Source organism: Chlamydotis macqueenii, chromosome 11, assembly GCF_036417535.1.
Source record: "Chlamydotis macqueenii isolate bChlMac1 chromosome 11, bChlMac1.mat, whole genome shotgun sequence".
Classification (NCBI taxonomy): Eukaryota; Metazoa; Chordata; class Aves; order Otidiformes; family Otididae; genus Chlamydotis; species Chlamydotis macqueenii.
Genome location: NC_141566.1, coordinates 6,153,429 through 6,168,161, shown reverse-complemented (window position 1 = coordinate 6,168,161; position 14,733 = coordinate 6,153,429). Strand labels below are relative to the sequence as shown.

Below are 14,733 nucleotides of genomic sequence, written 5' to 3'. Positions count from 1 at the left end.
ATGTTTAGCAGTTTTAAGCTTTCTGTGTTCTCAGCATCAAGCAAAACAACACAGTCATCGCAACAAATGCCTGGCAAAAATATTAAGGTGTGCTTGTATTTACAGACTTTAAAGACTAGAACATCACAGAACAGCGATACCTTCAAATACGAGCTGTATAGATCTTTCATAGGCAATGTGACAGTGATTAATCAGAAAAATTACTGTGGTTTAACTGTTTTTCAGCACAGAAAAGTGTGAAAAACTTATTCACCCATATATTCCTTCTCTATTCCCTGTTTTTTGTATAGGTGAGGGTATGTGTGTGAGATCGCAGCCTCTCTGCTGCATGAGTGATAGATGGTCTACTTGTGGGGGCTTTTTTCTCTTAATCTGTTCAACCTCCTTTCTGCCACGTGGCTCACAGGCAGTTTTAAGGACAGCAGGAAATCAAATGTGACATAATTACAAAAGAAATGGTTTCCCATGAAGTGATCTAATGTCTTTAAGCCTATAGATTGGAGAGGAAAATGTATCCTTATGGAAACTAAAATTAACAGCTCATCCATCATCCACTCCTGGGAAAAGAAACGTTTGGATAGAACTGGGGTTTAAGGTGGCTGAACCGTTTTACCAATTTCAGCAGACAAGCCAGGATTCAACACTTAATAACAAATATTTGAATGAATCTCACCTTTATCTTCAATAACAGATGGCATTTGTCTGTCAGCTCTACTTGTGTCTGTGGTTTAGGCTTTCCCACTCACCTGTGTCTCCATCCGGCTCGGAAGCCGATCTCCCTGAGAAGAGGGTTGCTGGCTGCGCTGCAGAGGTGAGCAGTGGACGCAGCCCGCGGTGAAGCCTGGCATGGCAGCTGGCAGTGGGTTAACACCATGGCCGCGTCCGCACCACAGAGGCAAAGCAGAGAGCGCCTCAGGGAAAAAAATCACTTGCTGTTAGAACGCTCCGCTTTTTGGAGAGCAGCTCTATGATGATGATAATGACATTGCTCAAGACAGCAAAGACTCTGGTTTTTCAAGTCTCCTGCTTTACATAATGCCACTGTGTCACATTAATACATGCTTGTTAGGGATTCATTTAAAATACATGGGTGCTGATAAGTTACTCACAGCGCTGCTACTGTTACTTTTGTGTAATTAGGAAATATATGAAGGTTTAGAAACTCTAATGATGTGAATATGAAACATTCTTCTCTTGCAGTCCACTGGGATTTCTCCATCATTGCCTCTACATTGGCCTGTTCTATCTGGAGCTGGAAACTCATTAGACCTGACAGTGTTCAGATCGTCTGCTGGAAACGCCGTTCTCTGTTAATTTATTACGGGCCAAATGCAGAGCAGGGCCGGTGTGCTGCTCCGTTGCCCAGGCAAGACTGCTGTGCTAAATGTGTCACTGCTGGAAAGATGCCCCTTAGCCTGAAGGCTGACGCCATCCCTCTCTGTGGGCGTGCTGGTCCCCCCCCGGTGCCACCCAGCCCGTGTCGTCTCCCCGCATGCTTCCTCGGGGTGAGCGCTCCCCGAGCGCGGGCTCTGGCCATGAATCACGAGAGGATTTACGAAGACAGCTTGTCTTTTGGTAAAGGCTTTCAGTTTAATTTCCCGATCAGTATTGCAGCGGGGAAGAGTGGATGGCAGCAATGAAGTGAGGAGATGAATATAGGCGTAGTCTGCAGTTCAGTGTTGCACCAGGAAAGGATGTCTTAAAATCCTGATTTACATTCTGCTACTCAGACTGTTAGGGACATGTCACGATGTCTGGTCGCAGCCAGAGTGACTTTTTTCTGGTTTGTTGGTATGAGCAGAGCTCGCTCCAGAAAAGATCTCTCTTGAAGCGGCTACAGCACATCACTTGCCTGCTGCCAGAGCTCGCATTGTTGAGATGACCGTGATCCACAGGAAAACTCTTACAATACTGTATTATTTTTATAAGATAAAGTTTCTTTTATAATTAGGCCACTGTGTCTGTCAGGTGTGGAAAAACTATAGTGTTCCTGAAGCCTGGAGGGTTTTTTGCAGGCTGCTTCCCCAGCTGCCCATGGTGGGAAGCTTCTTCCCTTCTTCCCCACCACCACCCCTCCACAAGCTCCCCGCTGGACCCCATCCCTGCTCCAAACAGCAGAGAAGCACTGCTGGCGGGTTCAGAGGGCTGCTTCCGAAAGTCGTGAACTGTCCTCACAACCCCCGTAACAGGGGTTCTGTGAGTCTTGACTTGGGGGATCCTGGAGGAAAGCAGGCAGCCCCAGGGTGTGTGGGCCTGATCCTTCAGCTCACTGGGCTTCGTTTGCCCCAATTGGGAAAGGAAAATACAATTTCTAAAGCAGAAGTTATAACATCATTAATTTGAACAACAAACCATTATGACAACGTCTCTCATCACAGACTTGACTGTGAAGTGCTACGATCCACCGGTTCACCCTTTCTTTTACATTTATGTGTAAGTTATCACAGATTTGTGTATTCCTACAAATATACAGACTGGTTTACATAGGCATGCTTGAACTGTGCTTATCTCTGGCACCCCACAAATTCCTGAACTGTGGGCAGAGTTTGGTAGATTTGGAGGTTGGCCTTGCTAAAAGAGAAATGCCCTGTGCATGCTTATGGCATCTGACCTACTTTCTTCTGCCGAGAATGTAATAAAAACAAGAGGTTCATGTAATGATTGGATTGATTTTTCTGTCCATATAGGTAAGTAAATTGCTGGCATCACAAGTTATCTGTGGCTGAAAGCTGTGTCATTGATCTGTTAGACGTTGCCCCATGACCTTCAGTAAATGACATCTCTGCTTCCATGTCTGCACTTGGGAAAGGGGGCTAATGGTGCCCTCTGGCCTTCGTGAGACCTATTTTTTCCTTCTCAGTAAAAAGCTTGGACATCTCAGGCAGAGGGACCTTATTAATAATATTTATCATGTTCTTATTATTAATGAAGCGTCATTAGGCCAACCTCCACGTGCTCTGGCGCTGGCATTGGGCTGGGGGGCTCCCACCAGACGCAGCTGTGGCAGGGGCAACTTGACGTCAGGCTTGCGGGGAGTGGAGAGGTGTCAAATCAAACCATTTTCCAAAAGACCAAGACAGTGGTAGCTGCTCTGTGGCAGTTTGCCATGCTGAAAGTCCCAGAAAGCAACTGCCTAAAACTCAAAGTGACCCCCAAGCCAGGCGGCAGCGGTGGTTCCAAGGCGGACTTACGGCGTTTTGTCGCTCCTGTTTAGTAACTTGCTTTTTAATGGTTCATAAGCTGCTGGGTTCATTAGCTGCTGTAGAAGAGCTAATTGCAGACGTGGAACAAAAAGCAATGAGTGATGATAATGAAGCTGAGGTGCACACTTAACTACCTGAGTTCATATCAGTGAGGCGTGCATCTTTAGAAAGGCAGCATGGATTATTCAGATTAAATACCTGCACCGTTCTAGTACAGACCTTTGTGTTTTGCAGCAGCCACATCTGTCTGACTTAGGGCTATAAATTTCCCTTGTTACAGAGCTGTGAAGCGGTCGTAGGGCTGCTGTAGCAGAGGAGTGTGTTAACCCTGCTGCTTTAGACCCTTTGTCGATGTCTCTGCCTGCCTTTGGGTGCGTGCCGTGTTCAGGATGCTCCGTCCGCTTTGCACTTCCCACACTCCCGTTTGCTGCGCCTTCCCGGTTGGATTTACTGCATTTCCGTGTATTCTGGGTACTGGGCAGCTGTAGCTGGCTTCCTTCTGGGTTTTCTGCCTCTCCAGTACGCCTGTTCCACTTCTGACACTGATACTGCCCTGAACATGAGAACACGTTCTCCTGTTCTTCCTCATAGCCCAGCTCCTGGATTACTGGGAGGGTCTTTTCTTGTTCTCCTCCCCGCCTTTTTTTTTAATTCTTGTTTACCACTCTTAGTTTTGAAGACAAAGGTAAAAAAAAAATAACATCAGTATAATCTAAAATTTTAAACATATAGCGTAAAAAAGGGAGAATATATAAAATAATTTTAAAAGTAAAATTGATTTGGGTGAGTTTGGCTCATGACTGGGTGATCAACAAGAATCAGCTGTAAGAGAACACATTGAGCTTGACTGCTGGGAAGTAATTCCCTGATGCCTGTCATAAGAAACAAGGGACCGTTCTGATCATTTTAATAAAATATCCCAACAGGGCGCATGAGGCGGGCATTTTGAAGAAGACCTGCAGGTCACGGAGGAGGTGACAGGGAGGGCTTTAAAGGTTCTGAAACGAGGAAAGGGCATCCCTGCGACACACCTTAACTGCAGCGGAAAAATTTCTGTTTCTTTCAAACATAATAGCTTCACCACTGCTCAGTAGTGGAAGGAGGTGATGCAATGTCACTTTTAGCGGAAGCATGAGACAGATGTCTGCGGAGGGGGAAAGGTAATTCGGTCAATGGGAGAAGGCTTCGGTCAGGAAGATATTTTAGAGCTAAATTTAACCAAAGTCAAGGAATCGTCCAGGATGCGCTGGGTTTTGCAACGTGGCACGCTGTGGGCTTGGCTGGTTTTTCATTTCGGTACCGTAGCCAACCACACATCAAAACTCAGAGAATTAGAACGAGAGACGGTGTTAAAATTGTGGGCTGAGTGAATTGCCACCGTCTTTTAAAATTAACTCATTGCTGCCCAGAAGCAATGTGTGTTTATATACAGGTTCATAATGGGCCAAACGAAGCGATTCCTCAGCGCAAGGAAGGGACCTGCCCACATCCTTGTGCTGAGGGGTGTGTGGCTCATACTCCTGCATAAACATCTCCAAATAAATAAAAAAACCAGCGCTGTTGACAAAGCAAAGGCCAGCTCCATTTGTATCTGCAGTAGGGCTGCGATAATGAAAAGATGCTTTAATGTGTCCCAGGGCCTAGATGAAACACTGAAAATGTTGCTTTTAAGAAAAAAAATGATAATAATATCCCCTTGAAATCCGGAGGAAATGTGTGTAACGGACTTCTTGAGAGCAATATCAAAGAAATGAAATAGGAGTTGCAGAGCACAGGGAGTTACTGCAGTTACAGGCTTTGAATTGGTTTAAATCTTTGCTTTTAAGCTTTTTTTTTAAACATCTCTTTAAAAGTAACACTTTAATGAGAGGGGAAATGTTTTACTGCCGCTGAACTCTAGCAACAGTGCGGATCTGTCAGACCTTACCTTATTTTGGAGTGTAAACCCTTTCTCTTCGGTTGTTCCTGCAGTCTGCCCCCTCTCGCGGGTGTCAGACTCCTGGGGGGACGGGGGGGCTGGCAGGGGCGGTGTGAACGTCTGCAGAGGAGGACAGACGCGTGAAAATGTTCTTTCAGCACAGGATTTGCAGCTTTATAGTTAGAAAGGAAAGAAATTTTCCTTTTCTGAAAGTCTTTCAGGGCCTTCTGGGTTGGTTTGTTGGGGTTTTTTTTGAGGAAATTGAAAAATTGGAAAAAGCTGCTCTGGTGACACTGTCCCTTTCTCTGAGAAGCCTCCTCCTGAGTCATTATTTTGGCCTTGTTACAAATTTAGGGTAATTGCCGCAAAGAGCAATGCTAGCTGAGCAGGACGCTGTGACCAGAGCCCGTCACCTCCCTGGTCCCTGCTTTTTTTTATCTACTTCTGCTAGATCCGACTGCTATACTCATTTAGTTAATTTGGTAATAACGAGATGAAAATCCCACTTGGCAGAAGAAGAGGTGGGCAGTGATCATATAGAAATGTACTGAGAGCAAACTATAAAGCTTAGGCTGTCCAGCCTGGAGAAGAGGAGGCTCCGGGGAGACCTTAGAGCGGCCTTCCAGTACCTCAAGGGGGCCTACAAGAAAGATGGGGAAAAACAATTCAGCAGGGCCTGTTATGACAGGACAAGGGGTAATGATTTTAAAATAGAGGGAGGCAGATTCAGATTAGATATTAGGAAAAACATTTCTAACAGTGAGGGTGGTGGCACACTGGCCCAGGTTGCCCAGAGAGGTGGTGGATGCCCCATCCCTGGAAACGTTCAAGGCCAGGTTGAACGGGGCTCTGAGCAACCTGATCTGGTTGGAGATGTCCCTGCTCCTGGCAGGGGGGTTGGACTGGATGGTCTTTACAGGTCCCTCCCAACCCTAACCAGTCTGTGACTCTGTGATTCTGTTTATTAAACTTGAAAAGCTATCTGGTTTTGAGTCGTGGAATTTGGCTTTTTGAAGCATGAATGATGATATTCACCCTTTGCCCTTGGAGCAGGGAACGTGCTTTGTTTAGACCATTTGCCTTGAGCGTGTTGTTGGCGCTCATCAGATAACTGTTGTTCTTCACAACGCACAGATGTGTTGGCAGTTGCTTTCAGGTAGTCAGGCCAGCTGGAAAGAGTATGAAAGAACTTGGTACCGACAGATACTCCGGTGTGAGTTAGAAGATGAAAAGGATGAGAAATTCTGGTTTATCCTCTGTGCAGTCTGCAGAGGAAAGCAAGCAAAGCACAGATAGTGTGCACGATTTTTGAAGGGTAACCACTTTAGCTTGCTGAGGGATAGGAAGAGAAGCAGTAAAGCTGTAATTTTTACCTTGCTTTTCTCCCTTAGATGCCCATTTGCAAATACAAATGGGCAGGTGCGTTTGTAATGTTAAAGAAGACAAAGGTTGTAAGGTCAAGCACCTTGAAACTAGGACACACTGGAACTGCTGTTACTCACGCAGTCTCCGTGCTGTTTCGGTGTCCGTTCTGCAGGCGGGAGCTGCACAAGAGGAGCAGGCAGCTCGGCCGCGGCAGTGCCGTGCCTTGGGCCGTGGCCTGCTCTGCCTGCTGCCCGCAGGGCACGAGGGCCGTGGCGGCCGCAGAGACGGTGACAGCCGCCACCTCCCGGTACCTCTGGGGTCCCTGCAGCCCCTCCAGTGGGTGCCTGGGAGAGGTGCTGCGCCCTGGGCGGCTGCTGGCAGGGAAGGAGGTGTGAAAATGCCCGCGTGCATCACGGGGCATTGGAAGAGCGGGAGACCCAGGTCAGTGTGCTTGGGAATGGGTGATTCAGCAGTTGGCAGTGTGTTGTAGCTGCCGGCCCATGGGTGCCCAACCGAGAGCCCCAGGGCGATGTCTCTCCTTGGGCGGGACCCATGGTCCAGCCGTCGGCTGGGGCTCGGAGCTGCCCCTGTCCAAACCCATCCGGCAGAGGTGGTGCCATGCTGGCGCAGGGCGGCGAGCATTGCTCCACACCAGAAGCTGGGCTTGGCCAGAAGCCACCCTCGCCCCTGTGCCTTCAGGCCACTGTCCTCATCTCGGGTCACGCAGTGTTTCTTACTGCAGTGGGAAGCCAGGCAAATCCCCCAATTCCGTCTTTAACCTGTGTGAGGACCGTTTCGGGGACCATTTATATCCTGCTTCCTCCCGTCACTTCTTCACTCCTGGTGCTGGACCAACGAAGCCGTGCAGCCCATCCTTAGGCAGGAAATGCTCTCCGATGAAATCCCGCTTGTTTTTCCCTCCCACCACCCAGCCAGCTCCTAAGGAAGCCACGCTGTGGTGTTGTCTCTCTGATTTCCTATTGTCAATTGGGCTGATTTTACTTGGTTTGCGTTCTCCCTTGTTTTTCAGCTCATCAGGAAGAATAATTAAAATAAAATCTTGCCCTCCGTGCTCCTCTCCATCAGTCGGAGCGATGCTAGCTGAGCGTCTTGATCCGGAGAACGATGGAGGCAGGGTTTCCTCCGTGCGAAATGTTTGGAGGCTGGTTGTTAAGCATTACGTTATTCCAAACGCATTAAATTGTCCCGAGTGAGGAGGAAACGTGTCTCGATCATCAAGCTGATGGACATTAACAATCTTCTGCCACAAGTTTCTTAAATTTGAACTAGATTTAGCTACTGCCTACCTCATTCCCATTCTGCACGGAAAGCTGTGGACAGGAAACTGGCAAGGAGTGGGAGGCATAAATTCGAGATGCCCACAGCTTGGACCGAAAGCCTTATATAAATCCTCTGGGTTTCTCCACTTCAGAGAAGTACAGTTGGCATCACTGCCTTCTGTTGACCAAGCAGGAAAGTTTAACCGGTAGTCCAGGATACGAAGGCTTCGGAGTCTGGAGGTAGCTTTGAGATCTGAGGGCGGTTTAAATGTTACTGGCGGGGAAGAGGGAGGAGGGGAAGTAACACATTTCTGAACATTTCCAGGTTTGCATAACCTGTGTGCTAAGCTAGAGGCTGTTAGGATTGGCTCAGTCTCAAAACAAGGAAAACGGGAGGAAAAATACATATACATGACACGTGAGCGTTAACCAGCAGTTTTTTCGGCTTATTGCTAATATTTGTGTTTGCTATCTTTTAGGAAAATGTGAAACTGAAGTTTGAAAGTTTGCCTATTGATTCGTAAAGGATTTTGTAGTTACTATTTATATCCCTCGTACGAGTGTTGCTAGTAGAATCCACTAGAGCTGTGCTGGTCTCCTGTATCATAGACCTGCCACCACCGCCGGGAAAAGTGGGTTCCTGCCGCGCTGAGAGCTTGCAATGAGCAAATGTCGGTGTTTCCGAGCTGCGAGTTAGCACAAAAACCGGTGCTGGGGATCTGTGGGAAGAGGAGAGGCTTCTTCTGCATCTGTTGGCCATGATGGATGAGCTAGGATTTAGCATCCTCCCTCCGTCTCCGTAGCCAAGCAGCGTGCAGGTGGATGGACCCACCGCAGAGCAGGAGCCCAGACGCTGGGATGGGTGTGCGTTGTTCCTCATCCTGACTGCCAGGCTGCCCATTATGTGGCAATTAGTAGAAAAAAAATGTCTGAGAGACGTTTCCCACTCCCCAACCATTTTAGGGTTTGGTCACTGTTCATGGCACAGTGTGACTCTCTCTGAACTATCTTGACTTTTTTATTTATTAGCCTTGATCAGTTATAGGGAGTTAATTATACCTCCGAGCCGACTAAGCCCAAGGAGCTCAGTCTTGTGCCCTTGCCAATGTGACTCTTCATTTCCCTCCTCTCATCTCTCCCAGAGGTCCAAAATAGCCGTCTACGAGAAAATGTGGTCGTACATGAAGTCGGCCGAGCCCTCGGTGTTCACCAAAACGACGGCGGACGGGGTGGCAAGGGTGCGGAAGTCGAAGGGGAAGTTTGCCTTCTTGCTGGAGTCGACGATGAACGAGTACATCGAGCAGCGCAAGCCCTGCGACACCATGAAAGTCGGCGGCAACTTGGATTCCAAGGGCTATGGTGTAGCAACCCCCAAAGGCTCAGCATTAAGGTGGGTGGAATAATATAACAATATCCATGTTGTTATAGTATTCCACCTACCCTGATGTATTGTGTTGTCATTTTCTTTCTTGTGGATTTTGAGGTAACTTTAAAGTTTAAAATCTTCAATATTCCATGGAGTTAAATAAGACGGTAAATTATGGTTTCGTTTATTTAATGCATCCATTTTTTTAGTGTTCTCTTCGTGTTGTCCTTTCTGATTGTTTGTTGCTGTTTTAATTTTACAGTTCAATGGCTTTTTCAATTTAAATGGTAAAAGCCGAGTTAACCTGCCATACGTGACGAATGTTAACTGCATGATGTGGTGTTCTTGTTACTTTTTTTCTCAAAGACGATTTCCCCATCCCGCACACTTCAGTTTTGAGCAAATGTTATCCTCCATGCCACCTTCCAATATTTAACCCTGTATTTGCTGTACAGACATTTTGATAGCTCCACGTTCTGTGAAATTTTAGCCAATTTGTCCTCTTGTGCTCCTTTTTTTATACGTTACGATTTCCTAAGCAGTTGTGCATTTTTTTCTTACAAGTTATGTTTTATCGTTTCAAGAAATGCTGTTAACCTGGCAGTATTAAAACTGAATGAGCAAGGCCTCTTGGACAAATTGAAAAACAAATGGTGGTACGACAAAGGAGAGTGCGGCAGCGGGGGAGGTGACTCCAAGGTCAGCCTCAATGTCACCACAATCGGGTACCTTAGCAAAGAGTAATCGGCAAGGCTGTTATTTTACTTCTCAAGAAAAAAAAAAAAAAAAAAGAAAAAAAAGAGATTAAAACTATTTGAATAATTGTGGTGGGAAAAAAAAAAAAAGCCATTTGCTTGCCCAGTAGCTCTTTCAAAGAAATGATCTTATTTAATATCATCAGCGGGCTTGGTCAAGCTTGGAGACCTTATTTAACTAACAGATGGGAAGTCCAGCATTGGTGGGACCTACGCAGAGCAAATCAGAGCTTGTGACTGTAAAGAAACCAGTGATCTCATCTGACCATCACGCTAACCCCTGAGGACCAGGCTTCGGTCCTTCTCCATGATTTAGAGGTGATGCAGGGTGGTGTTTGAGAGGATTTTTTGTGCCAGAATCAGCTGTGCCAGCACAGACCTGGAGGCGAGAGGGCTCCCTTCTCCTTCGCTCTCTTGGGCAGGTGTAAAGCAAACCAGTACCAGCACGCGCTGTTTTGCTGGCCTGAACTGGTCCCACCAGAGCCCCGGTGGACCTGTAGCTCGGGGAAGGAAAGGGTGGCTGCTCGTCTGATCACAGCGTAGGGTCAAGGGATAAGAGTCACGCAGTGATCGTAGCAGAGACATAAGATGGCAGTCAGTCGTTAATGGTGCAATAATAGCAGTAACAGTAATGTGTGAGGAGGTAGAGCTTGCAGTAGGCAAAGCTGAAATGAGATTTTGTGGCTTGCAACGGGGAAGTGTATTGATGCTCTAAACTGGAAATTAATCTGAAGAAAAGAGGTTTCGGTAGTTTTGCCTAGAATATTCAAGTGTCACCTTTCGTACGCTGCTGACCGCTCTTCTGCACCCTCCTATGCAGGAGCACACTGCATCTGTGCTCACTCTGCTTTTGATACAGATGTGGGTTAAAATCCTGGCACCGGTGACAGCGGTGGTGAAGCTGAGGCTTCCCCCGGTCCTTCTGACAGCCTGTCCAGTAGCGGGGCTCTCCAAGATGCTTTAATGAGCCCATGTATTGCAGAAGTTATCTAGTGTGCTTTCATATTGCCAACATTACCCTGTAAAATTGGCAGTTTCTGCAGTCTTTAACCTGGTGAGGAGAAGCTCTGGCTAGAGTAGGCTGGGAACTGTTGGTCACCTTGGGTACCAGAGTTACCAAAAAATTAATTTAAAAGACATGGTTATACTGAAAAGTCCTGAGATTGATTTTCATGGTGACAGTCTCCCACACGTAGTAAAACCAGGTGTAGGTTTTACCCCTAATCTCTCTAACTCCTAATCTCTGTTATAAAAATGCTTCAGCTTTGGTCCAAAATCAATAACAACAGTATTTTCATTAAACGGCCATTTCGGACAATTACTGCGAATTACTCCTGCGTCCTGTTATTAAGAGTTGCTTACAGTTGGCTACGTAGGATGCTGCGCAGCTACTCATCTCTGATGTTAGCAAAAGCCACCGTGTCATAATACTGGAAGGAAAAGCTCTCCAATCCAGGTTTATTCGATAACTGGAGGTCCGCAGTGCTCAGCAGCAGCCCAGAGACAAGCGCAAGCTTTTTTCTGCTTTTTAGCTCTGCTGCTCATCCTTCACACACCGTTTTTATCTAATGTTATACTTGCCAGTGTATTAAATGTTTAATATTCTCCTGGGATCCTGCACCGCGTTGTCTAATGCTGCCTCCGTGAAAGAAAACTCTTTGTACAAACCAGCTTCAATGAACTTCACTGCTGCGAGTTCATTGAATTAAACCCGGCCAACTAATGCTTACAGCCCTAAGGAAACCGAAAAGGGTTTTTAAAATGGTCGTAATTAGGGCAGGGCCATCCTTCTGGTTTTGCTTGTGCTGAGAGACCTTTTCCAAGGAGCAATACCATCCGTTAGCGAGCCCGTGGCCCCAGTCCGCGGATGTTCAGGGCTGCGATACCACGGGGACGTCTCCAGCGAAGAGGGAGGGGGAGCAAAGGCAACAACGTGCGGTTTGCTGTTTTGATCCGTAAGCCACAAAGCGCTGTCGTTCTGCAGTTTGGTGTAATGCGCTGTGGTGAGGGACTGCCTGCTTGCTTGAGCTACAGACATCGGCTCTCAGGGGCATGGCTCAGCAGAAGTCCCCAGGGAGGAGAACGTAGGTCGGAGAAGACCTCCTGCAGAAGACTGAGCTAGGGGAGGCAGGGAAGGGGTTAGTTGTTGTTTCTAGAGATGTTGTAAATCAAAGGGCTTTTTTTTGTTATGAAGTGGCTTTTCTTCTGTGGCAGCGTTGTGTAGGCCCTGAATGCTGCAGGCCATGATGCCGTGGTGTTGCAGCAGACAGGCAGGTGCCTTCCCGGCAGCGCACGCCCCCATCATCAGCCACCAGCGCTGGGTTCAGGCTGTGCTCCAGCCCCGCGGGAGCCCCGCTGCCCTCACGGGGAAGGCGAGCCCCGGGGCTGCCCTCCAGTCTCTGCACCCCCGACAGTCCCGCTGGCCTCTCTATCCTCCCACCATTTGCCCTCATCACCTCATCCCATCTCCCCAGTTAATTGTTTATATGAACACAGCTGTGTTTGTAGAGAGTTTCAGAGGAGTTGCTTCAAAACTGTTCTTTTTTTTCCTTTAAAGGGAGTCGTAGCTGGGGGAATAATTCGCGGACAGGGTGGTGAAGGTCCCGCAGGTGGAGATGCGGACCTTGCACCCCACCACGCAGAGCGGCGCAGGGACCATTGCTCACTTGGGGCAGCTCTCTCTACCGGCTGAGCTGACAGACCGCCTCTCAGCTTCACCAGTAGAGACCCAGGCTTGGGAAATCGCCGCCCCGAGTTTGTAATCAGCCGCTTCCCACCCACAGCCAAGGAGCTGGGTGTAGCTGTGAGCCGCTGCAGACTGACGGTGCCGCTTTCTTAAGCTGCATTCCCCTGCGCGATCCGATATTCTAGCTTGCGCTGAAAGCCAGAGGTAAGTGTGGAGCCTGTCTGCTTGTGCCAGTGCCCATCATTGTACCGCAGAGGACCCGGTCACCCAAAAAATGCCCTCCCATGCTCATCGTCCCGGCAGGTTAGCGTGCCGTTCGCCTGTGCTTGGAGATGAATGATTCTGAGTTGTGAGCTCGCCTCTTGTTCTCGTATCTTCATCACAGTTGGAAAATTAAAAGGTGACTTGAAATTTCACAAGGGTTTTGAGTCTTACAGCAGGAAAAAAGGTATTCAGTTGCCTTTCTGCAAGTTTTTTAATCTGTTCTGTTACACAGACAGTACAGTTAGTGCTGTGAGCATCCCATCTTCCAGGGGTCCACTTTTAATTTAAGACTAAAGAGATTGTGCTGTTTTAATTGTTTTAAAGAGCTCAGCTGACACATGTCTCATTTTTAGTGTACCAGTATATGCCAGCGCTGGTGTGGAGCAGAGGCTGCCAGTCTGCGCTGCAGTGTCTTGGCACAGCGCTGGCGAAGGGAGTTACCCCATTTTGGTAGCGGTCCTTATTTAAGAAGTCCAAAGGGGAACATGCTTCATCCATACGTAATTTGTCTGTGATGCATGTCAGTAGGTGTGGGCTGGCTTGGCTGGTGCAGACATTCTGGTACGTGCATCAAAATTTGTTCACTTCGCTCTCCTAAATGAGCGTGGATTTAGTTTCACGCGTTGGATTCATGACAAAATTATACCCTCTTCAGATTCTCTTATACGTGTGAGCTGAGTTCTCAATCATGAGAGAATGCAGAATAGCAGTTATTAAAAAACCATATTCCAGGAAATATGTTACAGTGTGTTACGAGTTTGGAAACTAATTATTTTGTTTATTATAGAATCCTATCATCTCCGAGCTGAGTGATGGCTGAATAGGAATTTAACAAGAAGTAGACAAAAGGGGATGCAGCCGGCAGAAGCAGGCTGTGACTTAAGTGAAAATAATTATTCAGTTGCATAGGAACAATTTTCTGCTAAGATAAGTTTTTGTAGTTCTGCTGTGGAGACATTTCTTGTATTCTTATTCCTTCACGGTAACATTTAATGACAACCAACACAGAAGGAAATTGTTTGAATGCAGCACCTTGCTGACTTCACATGCCAAGATTCCCTGCTAATTGTTTGACTTAATTTCTTTAATACATTCTTTTTTAGGCTGATATCTCTTTTGGAGTACATCTGTGAAATGCCGCCATGTAATACTACCTCATTTTTCAGTTGTTTCTTTTTAATCATAGGATCACTTTTCCAGCGTGTTCATTGAGCTCTGCCCGCAGAGCCGTGCTCCGTAAAGCATCGCGTTCCCAAGCCATTCCGAGCCGTGAGTGTGGCCGTTTGCAGATGGGATTTGTTCCTCCATTTCTCTGTGCTGTTTCGTTTTGATACATTTTCAGCACAGCCGTTAGCATTTGCGGCATAATTTTTTTAAGTGGTGTATTTTTAGAAGAAATCAGTTATGCATTATTTTAGATGATACCTGGCTTCTACAGAGCACCATGGCCAAACGAGTTGTGCTTTAAAGAGAACATCTGGGGAAATGGCTATCTTAAAAAGATGCCGCACAATTTATTTGAGCAGTTTATTTGAAATTATGTTCATCAGCATGAATTTACTTGCTACTCATTCTATAGGCCTGGGTTATGAGCTGGAAAAAGGTTAAATGCCTCGTCAGAGACAGGGATAGCAGCACAGAGCTAATTCAGTCTCAGAGCTAGAAAGGTACTACAGAATTATTGTATTGTGCAAATTAGTGACAAAGCAAAATAATACTTCAAAAGGAAGACATCAGAGTATTTGTTTAATTGACAGCTATTACTTTACAGCATATTAGGAAATAATACCGTGTATGTTTTGTGCCAATAATGAAGTCAGAATGCTCTAGGAGTTCATCGGAGCATCTTGCTCAGAGTGTTGCCAAGAAGGGCAGAGAGCCTGCTCTGGTTTGTAG

The 14,733-nt window shown here is 46.9% G+C and overlaps 1 protein-coding gene across 3 annotated transcripts in view; it reads left to right on the top strand.

Annotated features, from left to right (window-relative positions):
* GRIA3 (glutamate ionotropic receptor AMPA type subunit 3) overlaps window positions 1-14,733 on the top strand; it is a 150,306-nt gene that overhangs the window by 119,775 nt on the left and 15,798 nt on the right. For 2 of the 3 annotated variants that reach the window (XR_015259661.1, XM_086756145.1), the window contains exons 13-14: window positions 8,909-9,156; window positions 9,717-9,831. Coding sequence is in view for 2 of the 3 variants with exons in the window: in XM_086756145.1 (XP_086612271.1) it covers window positions 8,909-9,156; window positions 9,717-9,831 (363 nt within the window). In the remaining variant the exon portion in view is untranslated. The remainder of the gene's footprint in view (window positions 1-8,908; window positions 9,157-9,716; window positions 9,832-14,733) is intronic. The other variant, XM_086756144.1, reaches the window with a different exon arrangement.